The sequence below is a fragment of the Plodia interpunctella genome, chromosome 18 (genome assembly GCF_027563975.2).
Source record: "Plodia interpunctella isolate USDA-ARS_2022_Savannah chromosome 18, ilPloInte3.2, whole genome shotgun sequence".
Classification (NCBI taxonomy): domain Eukaryota; kingdom Metazoa; phylum Arthropoda; class Insecta; order Lepidoptera; family Pyralidae; genus Plodia; species Plodia interpunctella.
Genome location: NC_071311.1, coordinates 6,391,061 through 6,414,756, shown reverse-complemented (window position 1 = coordinate 6,414,756; position 23,696 = coordinate 6,391,061). Strand labels below are relative to the sequence as shown.

At 37.1% G+C, this 23,696-nt stretch overlaps 2 protein-coding genes across 8 annotated transcripts in view; both read left to right on the top strand.

Annotated features, from left to right (window-relative positions):
- LOC128677784 (UDP-glucose 4-epimerase-like) overlaps nucleotides 1-22,961 on the top strand; it is a 41,423-nt gene extending 18,462 nt beyond the window's left edge. Inside the window, exon 9 of the mRNA XM_053758881.1 lies at nucleotides 22,952-22,961. The gene's annotated coding sequence lies outside the window, so the exon portion shown is untranslated. The remainder of the gene's footprint in view (nucleotides 1-22,951) is intronic.
- Dab (Disabled) overlaps nucleotides 1-23,573 on the top strand; it is a 29,260-nt gene extending 5,687 nt beyond the window's left edge. For 5 of the 7 annotated variants that reach the window (XM_053758876.1, XM_053758875.1, XM_053758874.1 and 2 more), the window contains 19 exons: nucleotides 13-227; nucleotides 1,701-1,844; nucleotides 2,060-2,203; nucleotides 4,217-4,402; nucleotides 4,648-4,848; nucleotides 7,957-8,481; nucleotides 8,871-9,131; nucleotides 9,365-9,534; nucleotides 9,809-9,902; nucleotides 10,108-11,134; nucleotides 11,585-11,734; nucleotides 12,544-12,649; nucleotides 13,174-13,342; nucleotides 13,816-13,976; nucleotides 14,648-14,721; nucleotides 15,584-15,665; nucleotides 18,560-18,799; nucleotides 19,344-19,454; nucleotides 19,894-23,573. In XM_053758876.1, the coding sequence (XP_053614851.1) occupies nucleotides 13-227; nucleotides 1,701-1,844; nucleotides 2,060-2,203; nucleotides 4,217-4,402; nucleotides 4,648-4,848; nucleotides 7,957-8,481; nucleotides 8,871-9,131; nucleotides 9,365-9,534; nucleotides 9,809-9,902; nucleotides 10,108-11,134; nucleotides 11,585-11,734; nucleotides 12,544-12,649; nucleotides 13,174-13,342; nucleotides 13,816-13,976; nucleotides 14,648-14,721; nucleotides 15,584-15,665; nucleotides 18,560-18,799; nucleotides 19,344-19,454; nucleotides 19,894-20,161 (4,328 nt within the window). In that variant the 3' untranslated portion in view covers nucleotides 20,162-23,573. The remainder of the gene's footprint in view (nucleotides 1-12; nucleotides 228-1,700; nucleotides 1,845-2,059; nucleotides 2,204-4,216; nucleotides 4,403-4,647; nucleotides 4,849-7,956; nucleotides 8,482-8,870; nucleotides 9,132-9,364; nucleotides 9,535-9,808; nucleotides 9,903-10,107; nucleotides 11,135-11,584; nucleotides 11,735-12,543; nucleotides 12,650-13,173; nucleotides 13,343-13,815; nucleotides 13,977-14,647; nucleotides 14,722-15,583; nucleotides 15,666-18,559; nucleotides 18,800-19,343; nucleotides 19,455-19,893) is intronic. The other 2 variants (XM_064436542.1, XM_053758879.1) reach the window with 1 other exon arrangement.
- The last annotated feature ends 123 nt before the right edge of the window (nucleotides 23,574-23,696 follow it).

Below are 23,696 nucleotides of genomic sequence, written 5' to 3'. Positions count from 1 at the left end.
ATTGCACCATAGACAAGAACGAGCCTGGCCGCTTCCTCGGCGAAGGGGTGTCATTTCGCGCCAAACTGATAGGCGTGCTGGAAGTGCCGGAAGCGCGCGGTGACAGAATGTGCCAAGAAGCACTGGCGGATTTGAAAATGGCGATCCGTGCTGCTGGCGAGCACAAGCAAAGGATTCAGGTCCACGTGGCTATCGATGGACTGCGCTTGCGCGATGATAAGACGGGGGTAAGTATACAGTGACAACTAAAGATGACAACGATCATTGACACTAGGAACTTCGGAGTCACTTATGGTCTTATGGTCTATGCATTCTTTAAATATATTTTAAAGTTGTGATATATACGAATAGCTAGGCTTGATCTAATGCTTAATCTAATAACTTTTTGAGTGTAGATTATTAGTTTAGACTATACATTTTGTTGCTAAAGTAAAGGCTGCACCAGCCTTTATTGAACTCCAATCTCCTCTCGTCGTCTCAGGAGCGTTCGAACGAGCGTATTTTTACGTCGCGGCTCAAATGGCCAAATAGTCGTTTTAGTAGATGCCCATGTGTAAAATGTCGTATAAACAATATGGTTGAAGCTGTTGTTCGTGTGAAACATAAAATTAAATGTAGAACGCCGCTTTGAAGAACGCATCGTTACCACAATCTCACTAATTTACAAAACGGTGACGTTTGTCAATTAGACGCGCTGGCTGCGACATATACCTATCACCATGCCTATCACAGTTAAAGTTCCGTCGCTAATCTTTCACTCGGAACCATAATATTACTTCCTTCCTATACTTACCCCTACTTAGCTGGTAGACCACGGTATAATAAAAATATTTGAGTATGGTTTTACATTACGGACTTTATTTACTGGCATCACGCGATATTCCTACTATACTGTGGCAGAGACTACTACTACTTACTAGAGTAATGTTGGTGTATCGAGCTTTTAGTATAATTTAAGCTATTAGCCACAGACCATGTATGTATCGCTGTAAGAGACAAATGACTTGAAAGAGAGATTAACGATAGGATTTTCCTTGAATGGTTAGCCTTCGAAGAAGTATCGATCAAGAAATAGAGGACATGGGGGTAACATGTTTATTATTATTTATTTAATTGTTACCACTTAATTTGTATCACGGCTACTCGATTCGACATGTTCGATTCTATAACCAATGCTAAGCTAATTAAGAAGTTTAGATACAGATTATTTACTTAACCACTTGCAAACAGGTAGTGTTTGCACGTATTAAATGTTTACTGAAAGTGTTGTGTGCAATTGTCATTAGGATTTCAGAATTAACAAGAGGATGGATCTGAGATTGTACCTTTTTAAAAATAAGACTAGCTTTTAACCGCGGCTTCGCCCCCATTACTTTTCCGGGATGAAAGGCACTCTTCTCCATACTTCAAACTATATGTATGCAAAATATCAAGAAGATTGGTTGAATAGATAGAGCGTGAAAAGGTAACAAATAAACAAACTTACTTTCGCATTTATATATAATATTAGTTAGGATAAAATAAAAAAAAAAGCCTGTACCAACGAAGCCTTAGTGTGATCAAATATAGTTTAGAAATTAATAAAGTAAAAGGTATTTCCCCTTGACATTACTCTTTCCGAAAATGAGAAAATTCAATGGGGCCGCCAACTTTACCCTAACCTCTTTAAATAACAGTAATAAATAATTTGTTCTCACCAGGACTCGCTATACCACCACCCGGTACACAAGATATCCTTCATCGCGCAAGACATGACGGATTCCCGCGCGTTCGGGTACATATTCGGCTCCCCGGACACCGGCCACCGGTTCTTCGGCATCAAGACTGATAAAGCAGCTAGTCAAGTAAGTTATATCATCATATTCATCAGCCTAGGATTTGATTATTTGTACACAAATACTTTATACACACTGAAAATACATAATTATAGAAAAGACGTTACAACAAAACGAAGACGCATGCAATACAGTCGCGGACTTATCCCAGAAAGAGTTTTCTCAACATTGATTTAACGTTACATTATTTAAGCGAAAGTTAATGAAATATATTTAAATTCCAGGTAGTGATAGCAATGAGGGACCTGTTCCAAGTAGTGTTCGAACTGAAGAAGAAAGAAGTAGAAATGGCCAAGCAACAGTTGGAGGGGAAGACTGTTACCAGTAGCCTTGTGCGGCACACCCCTGCCGTCGAACCTAAAGCTAAGGTATGAAGAATACTACATTTTGAGTGCAGTTTCAGAAGTGGTGATGGTGCAGTGGTTAAGATGGCCGCCGGTGGACCGAAAGGTTCGAATCCTACTGCCACATGAGTTTGCGTATTAATCTAACGTATGTATAGTCGTCATCGTAGTAGATTATTATTTCTTAGGAAGTGGATGTGTTCGTGTGTATATTCCATATAATTACGACTCTGAGCCTTTGAGCCATGACGCAAAATGGAGGGAAGGTTTGTCTCTTAGTTGGCTCTTACAGCTGCTAGCTAGATGTCAACCAAGGATTTAGCTCTCCTCTTGAAGGAAAACATCGAGAAAAACCTACTTAGATACAATAAAAGTTTTGTGGTAATCCCCCTGCACACTGGTTGATTGTTTAGTTCACTTTTTCTTAAGAAGTCCGTCTATGTGAAAATCTTTGAGATCTCACAATTCCAAAATCGAATGTTGTCAATATCGCCATAATATATTTTTCTTTAAAAAAAGTGCGTGTCTTTATGAAAATCCTCGAGATTTCGCAATTCGAAAATCGAGTGCATCACCATTTGAATGGCATGTTTGCGCGCACCGGTGCGGCGGCACGAGTCAAAACATACACGTAATGTCAACAGCATAACTCGCATAATTTTCAGAACACGGCCAGTCGGGAACTGGGAATATGCCGCACGCGCGCTTTTTCCGCACTAAAGTTGTTAGATTTAAGAAAAATGTGAGTTTTCTATTTTTATGCCAGTGTTTTAAAACTTTAAAAATGCAAAAATCGCAATAGGTATATATAACAGTTCAAAAATAGAATATTAAAACAGTGTAATCAATTATGTTAGTTTCTTCTAATGCATGTGCACTCACAGTGTGTACCTAGTTGACGTTTTAAACAGTTCAACGATATCTACTTGGAGCTCTTATAGTGTTGTGGTTTCAAAATGATATAGTTTGACGATTTAATTCGTGAACCTTATCAGCACATCGGTTTAAATCTAGATGTATACGAGAATACGTAATTTATTTTTATACTTACTTATATGTGTGGGGACACATCAGAGCCGTGGCAGGAGAGCTCGGCACGGACATGTGTCAAGTTCATGTTAAACGTATATGTCACAACCATATTATAGAATCCTACATAACGGTATACCTACTGGTATTTTTAAAATTCCTTAGAAGACAAGGCCCGGCAATGTCCCTGGTGTGTGGGGATAGCACATTGTAACTCATCATCAAAATTTATTACTTAAAAAAATATCCACATAGATTTCGACTTTGATTACTATTTGTATTCAAAATCAAATTCAAACGCGATGCATTTGTGATAGACCTTAAAATATTCATTCACGTAGACACAATAAGAGGACCGGACCATTCGCCCAACCTTGTGCTGCGACCTCATTGGTCACTCGAGTATAACAATCATTTCACACTTTCACGAACATACTGCCTTTAAATGTGGTATTCTTATTCGAAATGCGTATGTTTTCGTAAAATAACAATGGTGTTATAGTTCATTCATAATCGTAACCAAGAAATTTGTGAGAAGCAATATTCGTACACTTTCGCGTTTTTATTTTATTATATGTGCTACGGCTAAACCTGGAAGTGCGGCTGCTAAATTTAGCCGGCTAGACGTAGGTGCAGCCAGTCTCATTTGTTTATTTTATTTTTATTTAATTAGTACAAAAAACAATTGTACAGGAGAGGAATTTAATTACACATATTTTTTTAATTTGGTTACATATAGGCGGAGGCTACTAATATTCGGATAGACCTAGATCAGGTTCAGCTTTTATCATTTCGGCTAGACCTATATGCCGGTCTTCGTTGGTCACACCTAGGTGTATCGTGCCTAACTACGGTCGCACCTCGGTTCAGCCTTTATGATAATGTCTAGTACAGTCGGCCGCAGATGGGTAAAAATAGATTTAAGATAATATTAATTCATGGAAAATTTACGAAAGAAATAGAGGGGAAGTTATCTATTTTTTAAATATTTGTTTCTTTTTTTTTCAGGTAATAACATCGACGGGCGAAAGCAGCTCGTCGAAGACATCGGACGCCACCGCGGAAGGAGGCGTGGCGGAGCTGGTGGACCTGGAGCAGGAGCTGAGCTCTCTGAGGAGGGGACTCACGCAGGTGGAGGGGCTCACCCCCTCCACCGACCCTTTCGGAGACTCCTTCATTATGCCCTCCAGTCAGGTAAATTGAGATAAATAGATAGATAAAAACGTTTTATTGGTAAAAACTGACAACACACATTATATAGATACTAGCGACCCGCCCAGGCTTTGCACGGGTATATATAAAGGTGTCACGTATTGAAATGACATTGTAGTTGTCAGTTCTGCATAATGTATTTAGCAAGTATTTGACTTGAGACGTAAGATTGTAGATGTTTTGGACATGTATATCATTTTACAGCTCTACCCAAATATCCCTTGCAGAAAGGCCTCCTCCCCCCTCCGCCGTCGGGGTCGTCGACCCGCGGCCGCAGCACGCCCGCCGCGCGCCCCGCGCTGTCCCCCGGCAAGACGTCCGCGACCTCCGTCACGTGCGCTTCATCGTCCGCGCTGCCCTTCGACTTGACCTCTACGAGCGAGTTCGAAACTATTACCACGGCGATCGAAAACTTGATCGAACCTCCGGTGAGTTTTCTATTCATTATTTTTTTGTTTTTGGCAGGCACGTGACTGCGTCTGTGTTGGTAATAGACAAATGGGTTTATGCATCGGTATTTTTAATTTTAATTCATAATCGTTTTACAGTATTATAATTCAACTTTGAGGATTTTAATGAATTGTCCAGAAGTTAGTGTGCAAACCACTGATGTATTTCCGCCTTTAGTTGATTTTGCGCCGGACTTTTTAGGAAAATACTGATCGTGAACCCATCCCCTTTGATAGATGAAAACTGCACTCTCTTCTAAATGCGAAATGTGGGTTTGCAATTCACTGTCGATTCTATTCTCAGAGACGCAGATAACCAATCACATTGCGGCATTCTGACGCGACGACAACCATACCGCATTTGTGATTTGATTGTGTTGCTCCGCGATCGATTTCTGTAGTAAAATGTCAATAGCAAACTCGTATTGCGCCCTCCGTTCACGTCTCTAGCCTAAATTATTGCATGTTGTGTGTTTCATGTACTGTCTCTCTATTACCTGTCCTGTCACGACCTGTATCTGTTAGTCACGTGGTTTAAAACGCCAAACAGGCTTATGGCGCGAAATCGAGCAAGAGCTTGTGGGTGTAGAAAGAGAAAGAGATATTGCAAGTGAAAGGAATTCCACACTCGCGTTTCGCGCTGTTTGGCCCAAAAGTCTGGAGCCCGGTGCATGTTTCCGAACATAGCATTAAATTTTAATGTTTATAACCTCATATTAAACATATTCGCCACCGTTTATTTTTTTTTCAATTATACAGATTTTAATGTATAACAGGTAGAAAAATCCCTAGCTTTTTGTGTTATTCCATTTTATTTAAAGGGCTACATATACAAACCGCGTAAATGTTTTATACAGCGTGTCATATGCATTAGATACGGCCAGTAATATTTCACAAAAAAATAAAAACATTTGTAACTGGAGTGCCAGTTGCAAATGCGCCCAAAATGCTGGTGTAGAAAATTTAAATGTCCGTGTCCAGTTTGAATGTGTGCACAGTGCGCATGTGTGCGGGCTTTTTTAAATTGAAACCGTAGTAACAGTAACTCACTTGGCAAGTTGCGCCACCTAGTGAGCGAAATGATAGCTCGTATTTCCATATCAGAAAATCTTAAAAACACTACCAATGAGCATGATTCACATATCCCCTTCGCTTATGTCATATTTCCTTAAAACAGAACAAATAAAATGTCTCCTCCTGCATTATTGGTTTTATTTCTCCTCGATTTGTTTTTATGTTTATTTTTTTACGAAAATGGCTAAAGGTGAGAAAATATATTTGCAATAGACTGAAATTGACAAATAATTTTTTTTGATCAATTACAATGACGCATATTATTTTCATCTTTGGCCGTCTTCAATACAATAAATATATTTATATAGATTTAAACATGGCACAATAATATACAAAATGAAGTAAACGTTACTTCATTTTGAAAACACAATTAGTTAATTATTTTACAAACAAAATTGGTAGAAACCGCTTCACGAAAGAAGTCCCGTGGCAAAATGAAGAACTATAAATAATGTATCGGCTACTTTCTTGTTGTCAGCGACAGTAGCGCCGCGTTCAGGGACTTTTTCATGACGCATGACCCTAATGCTTCTATTCGAACAAATTGGCCATTGATGTTACGCGGGTAAATGTAAACGTGCCATAAGGCACCTTTACCTGTAACGTCACACATTGATCTATTTAGCAATATTATTGTGCCACACCTTAGTAGCCGCCCGCTGGCCCACGAGACAACTAGAGCGGTCCCTGTGGCGTCCCTTGATGTTGCGACTCCTGGCTTGTAGCGCACTATCAACTTTGTTACTATCTGTTTAATGTACGACTAGCGACCTGTCACGCCTTCGCTCGGGTCAATACATAATTATATACCTAAACCTTCCACGGGAATCGAACTATCTATTAAAAACTTACATGAAAATCTGTTGCGTAGGTTTAAAGATCAAAGCATACATAGGGACAGACATACAGCACGAAGCGAACTTTGTTTTATACTATGTTTTGATCATAGTGATGACGAGTAATAACTTTATACTCTGTCTCATCTCTCGTGTTTGGATTAAGATTTGATTGAGATTGTGTTTATGTGTCTACTGCCACTAGATGGCGGTATTCGTAATGTCAGATGCCATTAAGCAAATGAATGAAAGTCGACCAGTGATATGTGCCATCCTTCTTATCCATCAATAAGGAAAGCCAGTGTTCTAGCAGTATAGGTATGTTAAATAGTTGATGATAATATATATAGTCTTATAGTACTCGTAAAAAGGTGATAGTCCTTATCGAGGATTGGTAATAAAATGTAAAATATGCACGCTTAAGTATATAGGGTACGTACTGGTCACAACATTTTTTCAAGTTACAAACAAAAATAAATGTTTAAAAAAACACAATCCGACAGATCAATATAATATATGAATCCATGAATCTAAACATACATTTAACAGGTAGTAACTCATCCTATGTTGAAGCAAAGTGTACAATGTATGAGCTTCCTATGCATGACTAAAAGTTGATCGTGAGTTCTACCAATACACTAAATTACCTGCAGACATGACACGAATTTCGAGGTAGGTTTACGACGTATTTATTTCGTTACACATTCTAATTTGTCGTCGTCCGATCTTTGAATCAGCCAAATCGTGATATACCGGGGCATGCACTTTATGATATGCCCATGTTGGGCAGATACGCCGGCACTTTGTGATATGCCCTAGTAAATGATGAGGCTAATGGTATATAACCAGCAGCCGATCAGGCGACGACATATAGAATAATAGCTCCTTCATCTTACTTTCAATATTTCAGTTCAGATGTTTTGGAATCTTGTATTTATGTTTTATCGGTATTGTATTTTTTGCACATGTTTCAGTGTTCATTCAAAGAATCAAAAATTTAATTTTGCAATGATCTTGATACGCGTAAAAGTATAATTTTTATAGCAAAATGTTGGCGGTTTGTAGAACCAGACATTTGACAATGACTGTTAAACAAAAGTAATATAGGCCATATGTGAGTGTCATGTCTGTGCGTTATGGTCGTGTTGAGTCTGACGGAGCGTCCCTGGTGTTGCAGGTGGGCCAGCCCGCGGCGGCGTCGCTCAGTTACGACGTATTCACCGAACTAGACCCCCTCGGCACCGGCCGAAGCAAACCTTACGTTGACAAAAAACTATTCTTTCAGGAGCTCAAAAACCCGCCAAAGAAAGTGCTCAAAGACCTCGTACAACCGCAGTCTCTAGTGACAGAGTTGACCAATTCTGAATTGCCCGACTACAGTCAGGCGACCACTATGACGTCATTGAGCAGACATTCCGGCGGATCCGTGACGGTATCCAAGCCGCTTTTCTCAGGGAATTTGTTCACAGCGGATCCGTTTGCGGAAACGGATCCTTTTGATAATACGGATCCATTTGACTCGTTCAAAGATGATCCGTTCACCACGATGCAAGAGTTTCCGCGTGTTTCGCGGTTGGGCGACAAGAGGTTCGGTAGGGAGAATGATAAGACTGAGAATGGGGAGAAGAATGTATTTAATGGGCCGCTGCAAGTCACGCTGCCGCCGGAGCCGGCGTCGAAGTCGCCGAGGCTTCCACGGCAGGTATATATTATTTAGTTTTATTTAGCTTTACAAGGACATATACATAAACAAAGTTCAAATTAAAATTATAGCTTAACACAAAGTAAACCCTATTTTGTTTAACTGCGAACAAAGAAGATACAGATTATAAAGGAAAAATTACATAGTTTAAATTAGCCCTAAAGTAAGTTCGAGACTTGTGTCTTGAGATATTAAAAAAAAAATTAGTATATGATGTAGGTATGTTTTATAATATACCTAAATCTTATACTTTTTCTGTAATTATGTCAACTATGTAACTCATTTGTGCAATAAAATATTATTGTATTATACATAAATATCAACATACAAGATTCAGGTCAATCTTAGAAAGAAAGATCTCAAAACACAATATTCAATCACAATTGTAGAGCACCGACATCAATATAACCTCGACGGCCCGCCCTCGCGCGTCCGGCCACTCTACGAGCGGCAGCTCCCCCCCGCCCCCGCTCCCCCCCAAGAAGCCCGCTGACGTCATCGCGGTGCGCCCCCCGCCCCGGCCCCCGCACGACCACGACGACCCCCCGGACACCAGCATAGCTTCTACTGTCGCTGTTGGATTGAAGAGCTCATCGCCAACAATACCGGGACCACCTTTGCCAAGACCTGCTAGGAAGAAAGAGCCTTTGGTAAGTGTTTTAGCTAAAGCGCCATCTAGCCGCACGCTAGCGCCACCATCACATGTTTTCCATTTGTTTTTATTTCTTAGCGAATAATAGAAATCATGTCAAACTAGATAAAGAATTTTACTGTGGAGAATACTCCACCGACAAGAGCATAGCTTTTAAGTTAGAAGAAGAAGATATTTTTATTTTTTCGCCATCTGAGTTTATGTCCAAGAATGTTGAATGCATTTCCACAGGCGGATCGAAGCACGAAGCCCCGGTTGTCGTCCGCGTCAGCCTCCGCGGCCACCAACAGCAGCGAGGAGGAGTACCTCACCCCCGCGCCTCCGCCCCTCCCCGCCGCGAGGAGGTTTGACATCACCCTTAGTCAACTCCTGACTTGTACCATGGACGAACTGGCTCACAGGTTAGAAGCTTTACTATCACAATATAATAATATCATTGGTAATTTTTAAAGCATTTTAAAAAAATGAAAATATGGTAATAACATTATACCTCAAATAGATACTTGTGTAAATAGGACATTCTTCAAAGTTATCGATGCATTGGCGTTTTTTCTGTTTGTACCATCTAGTTACTTTGTAGTTATATCGATGTAAATATTTGGACATCTTTATCGAGTTGCTTTTCGATAAAACTAAAATGTTAAAAAGTAACTAACCCTCAATTATTGTTTGCAGGTTACGAGTTCCCGCCACAACGTTGTCTTCGATGACACTTCCTCAACTAACCGAATACCTCAGATCATATTTGGCAGCCGATAACGACAGAGCGGTAACTATTTATTATCAAATAACGCACAAACAAATCTAGGCAAATCACGAATCGTTTTTACGCTATCAGAATAAAAGTTTACTTTAAAAACGCATTTTGAAATGGTACAACTTTTCATGAATATATATTTGTATGAATATATATAGTCTCAAACAACACTATTATAGTACTAACTAATACTGATTAAGAAAATATCTCCTTTCAGCATATCAACGTAGACCCAACATTCCGTACGGAAAAAGAGAAACCCACAATCTCAAACTTAACTACTAAACCTTCGACCATAACGATAGCCGAGAAGCCAGCGCCTTCAGCGCCACCTATCGCCGAATTTCAAACTCAATTCGAAGACAACTTCGCCCCTACCACGGAACCAGACACTTTCGTAGCTAATTTCGACGATTTCGACAAAAAAGCCAATGCGTCTTATGATAGATACGCGGCTTTTAGAGAAATACAAGAACAAGAACTTATAGCAAAATCTATGTTAGACCCGGAGCCCATCCGAGATATTGAAGCTAGACAGGATTCAGATGAGAAGGAAGAACAAACCTCTCAAGAACTAGCCGCTATAAATAATATAATGAAAAATAAAGAACAAATAAAGGAAATTCAATCGAAAGAAATGTCTAAAAGTCCATTGAAATCGCTTGACGAACTAACTTTAGATTCTTTCAATATGTTTAGAAACTCCGTCAGTCCAAAACCGACACATATAGAAGCTAAAATTGAAGATGTCAAATCTATTATGAAAACTTTGCAAATAGACACAACAGAAAAATCTAGACGCAGTGTTTCGCCAAGAGACAATGGTAATGTGGAATCGAAACAGGAAGACACTAGTGAATTTACACACGTAACGCAGCGACATAACGATAGGTACGCTGCGTTACGAGAAATAACAATAACTGAGCCTTCTCAAGACGAATTCGAGTCATTGCCTCCAGATGTTCCTAAAGAAAGAAAGAAATCCGATGAGAAATCTGACGGTTTTGACAATTCTGATTTCTTTGATTGTATAGACAATAGTTCTCTGTCGTTTTCACACGTGGAGGATGCATTTAGAAAAAGTCCGATGATAGTGAAAGAGAGGGAAGAGGAGAAGAAAGTGGAGATTGAGAAAAAGGAAGTCCAGGTAGAACTGACTCCCGTGAGGAAGTTGCAGCCGCCTGCGAGGTTGTCGACCGAGTCAATCAGTGACGTGGCCAGTGGATCTTCGCCGGACACGAAAGGTAAGCGTTTCGTCGGTGAACCTGGGATTGAGTATCTGTGATTGTCTAAGATTTGATATTTTTTAACGATTTTTAACGCTCGGTTACTTCTAAATATCGTATCTATTGGCATTTAGAATTGATCGATCGATTTGTTACCCACTTATACGACATCGTTCGCACCAAAATCAAAACCTAAAAAGCAAAGGAGGATGGAATATATGTACATTTAAAATCAAAGCATTTAATCAAAAATTAGACCAACACCCGGATTTATTTCTTCTAGTATTTCTTAACAAGCCATAAACTACTGGCATTTCGGAACGACCACTGCTGAGAAGAAATGCTGAAAGAAACTTATTTAAACTGAGTTACCAGAAGGGATCACTATTTTTATTTCTTACATATACATTTATTCTCATGAAAACTAATGCCCAAAAAATTTATGTGAATATAATTCCTTGTTACCAGAAAAACTCCCATGCAGCCGCGGTTCCCATGGGGTTCGGGGCGGGGGCCGGAACAGCAGCGGGCGGTGGGCCGTGCTGGGCGCCGCCGCGTCTCCCTGGTCCTCCGACTCCAGGGATTCGGAGCCCCGCCTCCGGACCCAGGACCACATAGGTATGTATATATATATATTCTCTTTGTTCCACCAAAAATTAATAAAGAAAATAAATACCAAACACAATACAAATTATTTATTTATTTACAACAATAAGAACAATGTCGACTTAGTTGATAGTATAATATACTTAAGCTTTTCTTGGCACTGTTATACATCTTAATAAATAAACATAAAGTAGACACAAAGACTAAATAGACACAAAGGTGGACTTATCGCTAAAGCGATGTCTTCCAGTTAACCTTGGTCATATACTTCTCTTTATGGATGAAATATTTTTCAAATTGTTAACTTTGTCATTTTTAACTGTAATATAAATTTTGCATAGAATATTAACTACAGTATTGTCGATAAAACAGCTCATATTATAATGTAGTCTCTATAAACTCATTGGCAAGTGACTCATAAATGTCACCTATTATCTCCCCACCGCTGTATTATGTCGGCTATAAAGAGCGCTGTAATGAGTCAGTCTCAGTTCTTGCGTTGCACGGTGCAGTTGTGTTTCTTTGTGACATAAGTGAAGTGGTCAGCATGTGTACCCGGTTGTTTTGCTTCGTTCATATTTATTCAAAAAGAAAATAAAGTTCATCAAACAAAACAATCCCAATCAACTATGAACAAATTATTTTTACAATAAAATATATACGCCTAAATGCTTTAACATTGTTATTCTGGAGTGAATGTCAAACTAGTTTGACATTCACTCCAGAATAACATTTCATATAAGTGCATAAAGACAGGGAAAAAAAATGTTGTTTTTGTATGTTACTTGATATAAAATGATTTATCATATGTATAATACCAGTGCACACATCGTCCTCTTCCCGCGACGTGTCGCCGTGGGAAGAGGAGCCCGCGGCCGTGCCGCGTGCGGCGCACCGGCACAGGGGCTCCAGGGACAGGGATTCAAGGTAAATACTTGTCGCTTTTTTTCATGTTTATGGTTGTTATACGCTTGTAATAGAATATATCAATAGGGCAGAATATTTTTTATTTCGGTGACCTATATACTTGAAGGTTTAATATACTTTTTAAATTATACACACAATTTAATGACCTTGTCATCTACCCTAATAAAAAAGAATCGGCCTCGCTGTTGTTAAATTGCGTTAAAACTTTAAACGTTTTATCTATTTTCATACATTATTATTGGACTCCCTGTGAGCCGATTTATTTTGTCACGTAAACCTTTACGTGATAAAATACGTGCAGCCAACAGCACATCAAGTTACCCTGAATGAACCTCCATGGCGCGGTAATAGCGGCCAGTTTACAATACATTTGGGTAGGTGTATGTGCTGTATGACTATGTGTATGTATCCTGGTTAAAATAATTTTTACTTGAGCATTCCCCTTTCCGCTTTACGCCTAGTAATTTCACCTTAGAATATTGTATTGATTGATATATACATATATCATACCGTAAAAATTCCAGGCATAACTCATCCGGTTCAAGAGAATGCCTAGACAGCGGCAGCGGTAGAGAAAAGGACAAAATCCGGGACAAGCGGGACCGATCTGAGCGGGACCTCAGCAGGGACGGGCGGGACTCTGGCAGGGACCGGCGGGACTCTGGCAGCGGCCGGGACCGAAGGGATAGCAAGGTTAGTTATGTTTGTGGAACTTGCATATCGTTTATACTTTTGTATTATGTTAACTAATAATCTCAGATCATGCTTTACTTGTTTAGAAGTCTGTTATACTGAATATATATATATATATGTACGCATATGTAACGTGCATGCAAGCATATGTACTTTAATAAGATATATTCATCCTTTCAATTATTTCAATAGCAACATATGTTTAGTAAAGAATTCCAAAATAGAATTTGCTTGTACTGTACGATCATAAAATTTTATTGGATATGGGTATTATTTACTTCTTTAAAATCATAGGTATTTATGAAAAAGACACGGATGGTACACGGATTTTATTAATGTTTTTTTATCTAGCGTGTAGGTGTAGTGTCTCACTGCTCGGCAAAGGCCTCCCCCTTATTTTTCCACTCGATCTCTCTACATACCAATTCTTTTTTTTCAGAAAAAAAAATATAATAGTAAAATGTTTTAACCAGGAAAGGGAGCACAGGAGGGAGCGACGCAGCCGACACCGGGACGGCGAGTGGGAGCGCGGGTACCGGGAGCGGGAGCGGGACTACCGGGGCTCGCGCTGCAGGGACTACCGGGACCAGGAGCGCCACAGGAAGCCGCGACACTCCTACCACACTGAGGAGGAGTGAGTATGATCTCTCTCTCCCATCTCTGCGATCCTGGTTACATTCGGAGCTGAGACGCCATAAAAATTAATAAATTCTGAAAATTTACTTTCGAGTGAAATCGCTCGACCCTCTTTGGGAATGTTATTGTCAGTCTATCTACTCTCCAAGCTGTGTCTCTATCCGATCTAGGACGGGACCACACGCCACACGTATAAGATGTATGTTATATGCTACTTGTTTTCTGTGATACAAGCCTGAAGTATATGTTTTTGTTTTAAACATACTCGTATCCAACGTTTTAAACATAAATCCACATAAAAATATTAAATTTTTTACCCGCCATTGGTCCAAAGACATTTTGTACTATTGTTTTTATTAAAAATACTCTTTTTACCCGCAACTTGGTCCATGTAGAATAGACTCGTGTTTACCAACGCCACACTTTCACCTCCCATTAAAGTTTTTTGGATGTTGATTTTTGAACAAAAAGTATCCATGTTTTAACGGGTAGTCTTTAACTAAATGCATGCTAAATTCCATCAAAATCGCTGAGCCGTGAATGCGGAACAAACAGACAAGACTTGCGCATTTATACTATCGATCTATACTAATATACAAAATCCATATTTAGTGTTGTATTAGAATATAATATAGAATATTGTAAACGGCGGCGTATTATCTGTTGCAGTTACAGCGACGGCTGCGGCTCCGGGCGCTCGTCGCCGCGGGAGCGCTGGCCCGACCAGCGCTGGCGCCGAGACGGTATCACATATTTATTACTATACTCGTATGTTAGTAGTTAGTAGTGTTAAAAGTATTTATTTTGACTTTGTTTTTCTATCTGTCTATAGTCCGCGTTTCGTAGCTTTCACAGGATTTATTAAGTACTAGTTGCGCCCCGGGGCTTCGCTCCCGTGAGAATATGTTATTCCAAGTTCTATTCTATTTGTGTACCAAATCCATACTAGTATTATGAAGAGAAAAGATGTATATTTTTGTTTGTAATTAATAAACTCAACTATTGAGCCGACTTTGATAAAATTTGGTACAGAGATAGACGTAATCATCCGAAGTGACATAGGCTACTTTCTTAAATATGATTTTACCCGAGCGAAGCAGGGGCGGGCCGCTAGTTTCATAATAATCGATCCGGTAAATTTTGAGAAAGAGTAACAAACATACGTACATACACACACACATCCTCACAAACTTTCGAATTTATAATATTAGCGGGATAAAACAGTCGCCCTCCGCGACTGTCTGTCGTGTTGTCATTTCATGTTGCATGGGAGGAGAAATAGTACATTGTATGCAGACGAAAGTCTTCAGACCAGCATGGAAGATGATTATTCGATCTGTATTGACTGAAATAATATTTAAAATAATTAACAAAACGTAATAAGTATATATACGTAAGAATATATTGATTTTATAGAAATATTATTGTCGAAGTAGACAACTTTTGTAGCCCAATGGTCTCCATGCCAGACTGCTACATTTGAGATCCCGGGTTCGATCCACGGTCAGGTCAAGTAATTTACAAGATCTTATAACTTCTTGTAATATATGTATAATCATTAATTATGTAGAGTATGTGAGATAAAATTTTGTTGTTTTATTACAGAAAGAAATTACGGTTCGTTGGGCTGGCGAGAGACGAGGCGGAGGGCCGAACTGAGGCAGAGCGAGGACCCTAATGATAGAAGGTACATTTTATAAAGATATTGCAAGCAATTTTTGATAAATAAGTTTTCATTATTTTTTTTTTATGTAATTAGATTTTGATATTAAAGTGAGTTTAATCCAAAAGTGAGTCTGTAGTCCGCAGCCTCCGCTCACAGCTACTTATGCTTGCTACCTTTATAACTATATGCATATATTCCAAATTTCATCATTTTGCCCCAGTGTTTAGCCAAGGCAGCGACTTTATATTTTGACTTTATATTGAAACTAAGATTTTTCATTGACTTTATATTGTCGCTGTGCGTGTTTCATTCCACAAGTAATGACCACGATCTTCAGGCATGAGGAAATAAAACTGTGGAGATTCATGTCAAGCATGCTTTGTGTCGTGATTTGTTATTTTTGTTAATATTTTTAATAATTATATTGGCAACTCCAATAAAATTAAGTAGTAATTACATTAACCTAAGTACCTAATTTGAATCCATCCAATAACAGCAACACATGCAGTATATTATACCTATTGAGAGTTAGATGGTGAATATGAACATGATAGTCATTTATGTTTTAATAATAAAATGTTTGCCTGCGGAACCATTATTTATGTGGTGTATTTTATAAAACTACTTTCGAGACAGCAACATGAAATGACCTGGACTGGCTTAGCTAAGCCAATGTCTAGACTCCTAAACAGAAAGGGCAAGAGACCCAACAGGAAAATATGTCTTTGAGGAAAGTAAGAAGACTAAGAAAGAAATGAAATAGTATCATAAGAAAATAAAACTTACAGTCCTAAATACTTCATTCATAGTACTTATTGGCATAGTTATGTCTATTTTAATCTTTAGTTAGATAACATCATTGACTGACTGAATGTATGCAAAAATATGTTGTAGGTACTTACAATATTTATTAATCATCATGGTCTCCTCACTTATTTGGAAACAATTTTTATAATTTACTTTTATTTTATATCTTCTTGTTTAACAAAACACCAATGTAAACATTATAGCTGTGGATAGCCAATCACTATATTAATTGTGCATGCTGGTCACATAAGAACTTTTAATAGTTGGTATCCATTGGAAGTCATGATGAATGCAAATCAATATTTTAGCACATATGTATAGTATACTAATGGAAATGAAATGTTCACATGATTAAATATTAAATAGCTAATTAAATAGATTTTGCATATTTTGATATTTACGACTTAAGTTCCCATAAGAATTATATAATTAATAGTTTACAGTATGTGTGTGTAGAATCAATAATAATACGTGTAACGCAAATGCGCAGCTTACGCAGAAGTAGGCAGCTTATTGAAAAATCGTATACCTAGCTATACGATAAGCATAAGAGGTTTAGTATATATATTTATCTTATTGTTTATAATCTTATATAGATATTCTGATAATTTTAGGTTTTGTTTGGACGCAAAAACAGTTTTAGAGAGGTCTATAGTAATTATAATTCTTCTTTTTGTAGTATGTTTGCGGTCATAACTAAGGGTTTTATGTAGTCTGAGAATTGAATGCAAAATATAAAGTTGTCTTATAGTAAGAACATTAGTTTCAGCATACAATATATGAGTTCGGTAACGTTAAGGTTTAAAATACATAAGCTTCAACAGGCAAGCTTGGGCTCGCTCAAGTTCTATAAGCTTTGATTTTGCTACACAGCCCCAATTTGAGATGCAATAAATAAGTACTGATTGAATAAGTGATATGTATATACTATGAAGTTTAGAATACGCGGTATGTGTATTTGTATTATTGAATTTAAGTTATCATTTTCTTTTAGAAATTAACAAATTTCTATTATATAGACACATGTCAATGTTTTCTGAATCACTATTCTTATGGGTTGTGCTTGAGTAAAAATGTAGAATTAATGCTAAGAGTTACCCAAAGTATAAAAGTTATTTGAGTTCCTCGCCATTGAAATAGCATAGCAATAACTTGAATTTTTTTTTATTTTTCTTTAAAAATAGTAATATTGACGGTGACACCTAAAAACGTAACTTCGAAAACTTGTTCTATTCTAGTGTCGCCAATTTATGTAAATTATATTTATATCGAGTTCTCATGTAGTTCTGTAATTCGATTACTTTATTTATTTTTATTTTTAGCTGAATTTACTGTTAAAGATGTATGTCATTTAACTAAGCCATATAATACAATTTTCAAAGTATTTAGTATAATTGCCATTTGCAAAATTATCCTGAGTCATCTTCACATTGTTACTTGACATGAATATTATCATCTGCAAACAATACACAAATATTTGGTTTGGTTATTAATGGAATTTTATTAAAAGGTATTGCAATAGCACTGTAAAAGTATATTGTGTACAACACAGTCAAAAGCCACCCAAGAGTCTTATTTTTATTTAATTATAACTGTCTAACTTCTTTCAAAATTTAGAATATAGAAGCAGTTGTATTTTTACCTTTTTGAGAGGCAAATTGATTACTATTTTTTTTAATTAATTTATTGTGAAAATATGCTAATGTAACTATTTGTAATTTCTTTTTCAATAATTTGTGAGAAATACTTTTGCAAATAGTTTATCATTTGTTTTTAACCCTTTATGGAGAGGCTTTAACTTTGAATAGAACCTTATATGCAATTTTAGGCCATACTTACCAATTGTTTGTATAAAAAGATAGTTCATGGAACACTGAAATGGTGCGAGATGAAAAAAAGCAAAATTTGTAAACTAAATTAAAATAATGAGATGAAAAAATTTAGATCAGATTTTTTGGTCTCATTATTTAAATTCATATCCAACATTATATTTATTTATTTTATTTGCTATCAGCTCATTAGGCTGACGCGTGCGTGTCTTGAAGTTTGGAGATTTTATCCAACCTGTTCTCAAAAGTGTTAACTATTATTTCTCAATACATTCCCAGATACGGCTCGACTTTAGGTTGGCCCGGGCGGCGTGCGGGCGCGGGCGCGGACGCGGACGAAGGCGCGGGCTCGAGGCGCGAGTGCGAGCTGCGGCGGCGCGCGCGCCGGGAGCCCCGCGCGCGCGCCGGCCGCTTCTCCAGCGACAGGGACCACCACGAGCCGTTTGATAACGACTTCCACGACACGCCAACGTCTGCGATTAAGAAGCGGGCGCCGTATTCCAGTTTGGAAGGGACGAGGTAAGTCCGTGATAATATTTAAAAAAAAAGGTATATTTTTATTGCTTTTATGCGGTATATTATGATGATAAAAACCGTAGCTGACTTTTTTCGAAATATTTTTTTTTTATTGTGATGCCAAAATGTAACTTGTAGTACTTTTTTTATAAGTACGATAGCTGTAATCCATTTTATTCGCGAACAATATAACGTCAATCAATCTCGAATTCACTAAAAAAAAAAACCAAGAATAACTATAATTCCCGGGTGGGAACAAACCTCTGCTTTGGGCGTCACTCGCAAAAATGACCAGAGCGGTAATACGCCGTAAATGTCCTATCACGACTACTGAATGTTGCAAGCTGTCAGTACTTATCCTAATAAAGCTATAATTTTCTGTATATGAAAGAAAGAAAGAAATATTTGCAAAAAACATAGTAATGGGAGACTTATCCCATGAAGAGATCTACAATCAACCAGGGATATCGTATCGTAGTTGTATATGATATAGGCTATATATAAGCATATTAGAAGATGACCCTATGCCCCGTGCCCCCGTGGCCAGGTTCTCGCTGGAGGCGGAGGCGGGCGCCGCGTCGCCGAGCGCGCGCGCACGCGCAGACTCCGCATCGCCCGCCGCGCGCTTCCGCTTCGACTCCGACTCCGTCTCGCCCAGGTCACACCCTACTTCTACTACTTCCCTTTACACACTTTAGGTTTCATTCGGAACTGTGATGCCCCAAAGCCCAGCGTAAAAACATTGCCATAGTGGCAATGTTTTTATGATGATGATGTAAATCATCCAAATATAGGTAGTGACAATATTTTTACGCTATGATTTTAGCTAGTTAACTTTTAGTGCCAGTATAGAAGATGACAATGCTCCGTGGGATATGTGGTGAAACCAAAATTTGACAAAAATGGTAGGCATTACGACTGGAGCTAACTGGTGTCATTTACTGTCCCAATATCAGTTCAGGTCGGTCGGGCTGAAAGAACAGGTCATAAAACTCGTCCTTATAGGTCGAATTATCTGAAATAAAAAACACATTATTTTATTTATTTATTTTATAAATTTGTCAGTTTTGATTTTATAAAGTTCAATTGAATTTCAGATCCATGTTCGAAGACGACTTCACGTCAATCTCCACGCCGCGAGGCAGGACCGCTTCGATAGCCGAAGAAGACGAAAGCGACGTCCCGCCATTGAGAACGAAAACTCAACCCGCCCATAGAGACATAAAGAAGTCGGAATCGGTAAATATTTTCACCAGAGAGTCTGATCCGTTTGAAGGAGACGCGTTTTTTGCTTGCACGGGGTCGGATCGAGCCGCCAGGAGGGACAACTGGCCCGCAGACTTCCAGAGGTTCGACCACGCGTGAGCATAGCGCTCTGTCCGGTTTGTAACTCTATAACCCGACCTATGAAATTGATTTTCGCTATAAAAATCCTCTTGTTTATAAAAAAATCGACCGTGTATTATGCTTATAGTCAAGGTTTGTTACTATTTACATTTTCAATTGAATTTTGTTTAATATCTCGTGTGTTTTGATAAAAATATTATTGCTATCTCGACTATATCTAACATTTAATCAATATTTTACATACCTTGAGGACAAAATTGTAACTAATGATTGCGGAATAATTTTCTTTGTAATAAATTAACTCAAAATCTCCTGGGACTATTTTGATGAAATTTGGCATAAAGATAGACTAAACCTTCGGGATAGATAACATAGGCTATTTTTTTAAGGTTTTACCCAAGCTAAGCCTGGTCGGGACGCTGGTTTTTTTTATAAACAAGAGAGTATATCATATAGTCATGATATTCGCTTCGCCTTTTCTTGCATTAAATTTGGTTATTTTTAAATTAAGAAATATCATGGCCGGGAATAGACAATTAGGTTTTTATTAGAACCGTTGTTGTACATGTGCTCAACTGAATCGATTGATTAGACAAAATAAATATCGATTTAATAATGCTTATTTCACCCTAATCGATATAATGAGTACATGTGTTGCGAAGGTTGTAAAAATATTACAGACTGAACACAGCGGACAAGGCGGTCTTGCCATTTAAATTAGAATAATTCTTGGATCTCTTAATACTGAATCTGTTAGCGGTCCCTTCCCTCGAACGGTTGGAATTCTAAATTTAAAAGCGAATACAACATTTATTTGTAGGTTATAAAATTCGCTTGCCTAGCAAAATTACTTACCAGTCTAGTCCAAAAGTAAGTCGAAATATTTAAGTAATTTATTATATTTAAATATAGAATTTCAACCTTTCCAATCTGTGTCTAATATTTCCAGAATAAGTCATAGAAGTACGCCGGTATAGTATATTATATCTAGTATAGTCATAGTCGAAGTTAAGCTGTATACCCATTGACCATTGTCACCCTAGTATTATGTTAAGACATATATGAATTTGGACGAAATGCGTTCGAGTTTGTATAGGCCTTGAAACGCAACCTGTGATATGTATAAGCAACGCCCTTTTTTGAAGTTTTGTTGACGCTTCTGTGATGTAATATTTAATCTTTGCTATCATGTGGATGTACATTTTGGAGTTATTTTACCACTGATTATCTTTTAGCTAAAATTGTATTTTTTTTTTTGCCATGAGCTTTGACGTTCATTTAAATCGTTTTAATAGTCTTGTCAGAGGTGAAACAATTACAAATGGAGTGTACTTTCATGTCGTATTTTATTGGACTTCCAAAAGTTCATTATGTCGTTTGTTGAGACCATAAAGTTATGTCTATGGTTAAGGCACACTTATGTCGACGATATATAACTCTAGATAAAAAATAGCGAAACTCTGTCCTTATCACAAAACGTAACAATTACATTAATTTTATTTTTATTTAATTTGGCATTTATAATAAACAAATGTCAAGTCCGACAAAAAGATTTGGTATAAATTTTCGTATTCATTGACATTTATTATGAAAATAAAGTTTTTTTGGCATTTGCGCACTACGGGTTCGCTATACCGAAAGCAATAGAAAGCACAGTAGATTTCGCACACAACATATAACCTTTATCCTAAGATGGTCTTGAAAACCATAATACTTAATGGTAACGCAATGTTAAATTACAATTTCCAACTTTTTCACTATTTTTATACGTTACGTACGAATTTAGCACATAGTTTGACATAGTGTGTTAGTTTAGAACACACGCTATAATTTAAATGTATTTCAATAAAAAAGAAACAATTTTCAATACTTCTCTCTTCTTGTTGCAAACTGAACCAATAATTAAAGTTGGGCACAAAACTATGTAGGATTTTTTTTTTTTTATTGAAAATGTAAATATTTTGCTACGGGAGGGTAATGTTGATATCGCCATGTAAATACTATTTGTAACCTTAATGGCAATGACGTCGTGTGTTTCTATGGTGTACGAATATTACATTTGTATGCGTTGCATTCAGGAACATTGCTAATAGATCAGATATATTTTCGCTGCAGATTATTTTTTATGGTGAAAGTTATCTATGTATCTAGGAAGTTATATTGAATCAAATCAAACCATTTATCCAAATTATTTAATCTACCTCTATATATATACTATAAAAACATAAAAATGATTTGTGTAATTTAACTTAGACATTTCTTAGTACTGTTCATGAATACAATTCGCAGGCAATATGAGCAATATAACTCGTCTAAAGATCAGCTTTATGTATTTTTATGAACGTGTGGATGGCCTCGAAAATAGTATCATAAATCTAAAAAAAAGATTTCCATTTGAATGATTTTATTTACTTTTATTTCATGTATTTAAAAATTACGAAACTTAAGTTTTATTTATTATACATAACATTATCGTTTTTTTTTCTAATTCTGGTTTTAAGATTTCTTTTTTTTATTGAATATGTAATAGAAGCACTAAGAGTAAGAGTAATTCTCATTTTATTGAACTAACAATGAGAAGCTCGTACAGTAACAGTTTAATTTAAAACATATTATTCACTTGCATAGCTTTTCGGCAATATTTGATACACCTAGCGTCAATTAAAAGACATAATTAAATGACTTGATTTCGCTTTTTGTCCACTTGCCTACATAACTTAAAGAATGTAACCATGTTGCATTATGGTTTTTCGAGTTGTCTAGTATGTTTCAAATCAGGTTTTTGATGAGTGCAGTCTGCCACTTGGCTATCAAAACACTTGTAATAAACTATGCTGCCGAATCAAATTATCGAAATAATATTTAGAAATCATTCGATTTAATATTTAAACTGTGTTAATGGCATTTCAATTAATGTTTTCTGTGATATTTTTTATTTTTGTGATCGTAATTTTGTGTTTTATATCAGTGAAGAACGTTTAATATCTCTGTAAAGATAAATAATGTTTATAGAATCATGTCTATTAATAATGTTAACTATTATAACTAACTACCTACAATAAAATCACTCTCACTTTGATTTTGTATAAGTACGTCTTCTTTTTCTTCTTCATCTATAAATTGTGGATATTCATTATATGCGAAAACTTATTACAGATTTCCTGTCAATGAAACATCCATAGCCATTTTATATACTTCAAGGTAATAAACGTATGTAGTCATGCAAACTATTGTTATCTACCTATACCTACTATACCTAGTGACGTTATGTAGGTTTTGTATTAAACAATTTTTTGTACATAAATTAGTTAGAAAATTAATTATGTGCAATTATTACCACTTCTACGGCGCAATACCAAAGGTATTTATGTTCTGTAACTGTTGTGTAAAATACTCGGAATTATTAAAATTATAACGAAATGATTTTGAATGATGTTGTTTAATTTAACAATTTTTATTGATTTTCCAAGACTCAAATAAAATTAATGGTTTTTTCAAATGACGGCTTCTATATAAACCGCGAAATTTGAAAACTTTCGGAGCGAAAGTTGCT